Source organism: Eublepharis macularius, chromosome 12, assembly GCF_028583425.1.
Source record: "Eublepharis macularius isolate TG4126 chromosome 12, MPM_Emac_v1.0, whole genome shotgun sequence".
Lineage (NCBI taxonomy): Eukaryota > Metazoa > Chordata > Lepidosauria > Squamata > Eublepharidae > Eublepharis > Eublepharis macularius.
The window spans coordinates 69,792,026-69,795,788 of NC_072801.1; the positions used below are offsets into that span (position 1 = coordinate 69,792,026).

General features: G+C 58.4%; 1 protein-coding gene across 1 annotated transcript; it reads right to left on the bottom strand.

Moving 5' to 3' along the window:
- Positions 1-2,423: 2,423 nt before the first annotated feature.
- Positions 2,424-3,386, bottom strand: LOC129339713 (uncharacterized). Its single transcript, XM_054994294.1, has one exon. It carries the CDS (start codon positions 3,384-3,386, stop codon positions 2,424-2,426), a length of 963 nt encoding a protein of 320 aa, XP_054850269.1.
- Between the last annotated feature and the right edge of the window lie 377 nt (positions 3,387-3,763).

Consider the following 3,763-nt stretch of genomic DNA (forward strand, 5'->3'; position numbering starts at 1 on the left):
GCCATCCCTCTTGCCGCGCGCCCATTTGATCCCCCGAACGAAACCTGCTCCGTTGGAACAGTGGTGGGGAAAGTCCTCCCCCTGCCCCGAGAAACGGCAGGCTGGGAAGGAATATGCAGATTTTTCCTATTGTGCACGCCTATCCGCCCGGTACTGCCGGTATTTAACCGGTGTGCGCCCCGAAAAGTAAGGCTTTTCAGCCCATAACCGACCAAGCACCATCCCCTCGTCTTCGCCCGATGCTGAAACTTGGCATCCGCCACGCAGCGTCGAGCACCCGTGACCTGACCGCAAGAGGGCTGGGATGGAGCCTGTGGGCGATAAAACCGGGAATATGAGGGCGACTTCTTTATTCAGAGCCAAGTTCGACCGCCGCGCAATGTGGCGGTTTGGTGAGAGCCCCGTTTCCACGTGGAGCAGGGTTTCTCGCGAGCTCGAAAAATGCTTGCGGTCATATGCCCACCCATGAACTCAGCTTCTGCTGAGACGAAACAACGCTTAGGGCCCCCGCGGGGGCCCGACAAAACAGTGACAAAAGGAAGGGCGCAGACAATGGGCAAGCCATCACCATGAGTAGGCCTGGGTGGGGAAGTCCTGTGGGTGGAGCGGAGCCTGGATGACTGGCTGGCCAACCCGCTTATTCGTATGTAAATTGAAAGCAGAGAGCATGGGAGCAGAGTAGCTGCAATGGTTGGGCGGGCGCCGGGCAGGAGCAGGCACAGTCAGCACATTCTTTCCCCGCTGCAAGCACACCTGGGCTTTCGCAAGGCTGCGGAGAGGCTGGATTGCGGTTTGCCTTGGCGCCCACCATGACTGAAACGTCACGATCGCTGCGTGGTGTGCTGGCGGCGTAGTCGCCACATCTCCATGGGCGCCGCCGAAATCCCACATGGCCCTGCTGCCACACTGTGGCCGGCAGGGTGGTGGAGGGCCCCGATTCCACGTGGAACCGGGACTCTCACCATTGCACTCCTTTGTGGTTAAATTTTGTGCGGCAATGCCCGGACCAGGCCGGATTAGACTAAAGATCCAATAGCCTGGCCTTCGAATTTGGCTCTGAATAAGGGAGGGCCCTCACGCAACCCTCCCGATCTCTTGGTAAAGGACATTAGCAGAGCACCAGGCATCCTGAAAGGCGCACACAAAGCGAAGCCCAGTAGGCTGTATGTGCCACCCCCAGTAATCCCAGCTCTGTGTCCCTGCTCCCAGGCCTGCCAACCAGGGTCCCCTCTGTATTATTCCCCGGAAAATATCCCAGGCGTGTGCTCCCGCTCCCGGCCCAGAGCACAGTCAAGGCTCCCCCCGGGCCCTTCCTGTGAAAACTCTCCCTGCAAGCAGCTTCCAGATTTGCCTTTAGTGAGGAGTCTGCTGGTTTTCCATGTCACCAAATGTGGGAGATTCTGCCCAAAGAAAATATGATTTCCTCATGCAGTTGAGCCAATTCTTTATAGTTGTTTTATTAAACCAAAATGTCACATGCACGCGCACACACACACACACACACACACACACACACAACAGTTTGCCGCAACCCTATGAGGGGGTCATGTTTAATTCAGGTGACCAAACAGCGCAATGAACTCATTAGGTGTTATAAAGAGTGACTGCTAGATATTTATCAATGGTATATAAAGTTTCAGGAAATTGTTGGAATCTAGTGAAAGCCAGACTAGAAGCAATTTTGGGGTGGGGTAATTTTAAGAACGGCTACCCAGGAGCTGGACTTTGCTTAGCAAGAGACGATTTTAAACATCATTATAGGTTGAGACACATTTTGGGGTGAAGTCTTCCATGATGGTTTTTTTTTTGTGTGCCTCTTTCCATTTGTATGCACCGGTCGGAATGGGACCTGGGGATAGGGAACACACAGCAAACCAAACCCGGGGTATGCCGTGTGAGCCCCAACTCGAAGCGGTTCCCGCCCCCAGGCCAGAGCAACCGCCAGGCTGCAACAGCACGATCTCTTGAAAAATAAAAGTCAGAGCATGTAGAGGGTTGCCCTAACTCCGGTCAGGCGGGCGGTCCAAGCACCAGCCAAGCCTCTAGAGGCCCCTCCCCGGCAATAAACAAAAAAACCGCGAACGTGATGGGTCGCCCAGGATCGAGCGAGGATCCCCATGAGCACAAAACCGTCGTTCTGTCCTCGTGCCCATGGGGTCCTCTGCCTAAAACGGCACCGAACGGCACCAAAGAGCAGTCCTTCGACCCGGCCACCCTCCCCCGTGCTCGCCCAAACACACAGATGCTGTTCCTCCGCCCGCCCGCCCCCCGCCCACCACCACCTTCGACGCGGCCCCCCTCCCCCGTGCTCGCCCAAACACACAGATGCTGTCCCTCCGCCCGCCTCACCACCATCCCACCCCCCCGCCCTGGATAGAGACACACAGTCTGAAACCGGCTGTACCGGTCACAGCTTTATTGGATTATCGGCCATGCTGGAAGTGCGCACTTATGGCGGCACGAATCGATACTGCCCGCGCGGTAAGAGCGGCCTCGGACCAGGGAATCTGCGGCCGCTCATCCGCGGGCTCCATCAGCGGCTCGCGCGGGAACGGCCCGTAAACGATGTCCCCGCGCGAGAGGCAAATGTTGTGAAGGATGCAGCAGGTGGTGATTACCGCGACCATGAGGCGCTCGCTGACAAGTAGGGGCCGCTGTAAATAAAGCCAGCGATTTTTCAGAATTCCGAACGAGCGTTCCACACTCATGCGCGCCCGGCTCAGTCTGTAGTTAAAGCGCTCCTGGGCGCGCGTTGATGGCGCCGGATAGGGCTTCATGAGCCAGGGCCGAAGAGGATAGGCGGGGTCCCCGATGATTACCGGGTCGAATGTGACCCCCTCCAGAGTGACCGGCCGCTTCGGGCGACGGGCGCCATCCTCGAGTCTCTTGAAAAGGGGCGAGTTACGGAGCACACGCGCGTCGTGCGCCCTTCCCGGGAAGCCCACAAAAATGTCCAGGAATCGTGCATCGCTGTCCACCACCGCCTGGAGAATCATGGAGCAGTATCCCTTGCGGTTGATGTACTTGTCCCCAGAGAAAGGCGGAGAACGGATCTCGATGTGTGTCCCGTCCACGGCGCCCCAGGCATTGGGGAATCCCCTCTCCTCGAACCCGGAGATAATGTCCTCGAGGTAATCGATGCAGATCCACTTCTCGGTCAGCTTTGCAGCGATGAGCTCGCAGACCTCGTCGAATATCCCGCAGACGGTAGAGACGCCACGGCCAAATGCGGGCAGTGTCGCGGAGTTTGTGGTTCCTGTGGCAAGCTTCCAGATGGTGATGGCGATCATCTCCTCGGGAGGGACTGGGTCGCGCATGTGGGTCGTCTCGCGGACGAGATCTTCGCGAAGCTCCCCAACAATGTACTCGAACGTGGCACGTCGCATTCTGAACTGCTGCAGCCACTGCCCGTCACTGAACTCGTAGCGCTCCCACCACGGCCACCAGTGAGGGCATGCCCGGGGAAGCACCCATGCCTTCCTCGGCGGGAAAGCAACAATGAAGCACTGCGCCATCTCCTCCACGGACGCAAGTGTTGCCACCAACTGCCGCAGTCTTCTTCTTTGTCGCGCGCGGCGGCCGTTAACTTCCTCTCCCAGCCGCCTCCCGAGCAGGGCCACAGTGTCAGCTGTGGCAGCCGTAGAGCGGATGACCGACCGCGCGAACAAGGAGAGCGCGACCGCAAAGGCACGGAGTGTTTCTCTCGTCGGCTGGCCCCTGCTGCTCCTCTTCCCGTGAGCGGGCGCCATGGCGTGACGGCGAC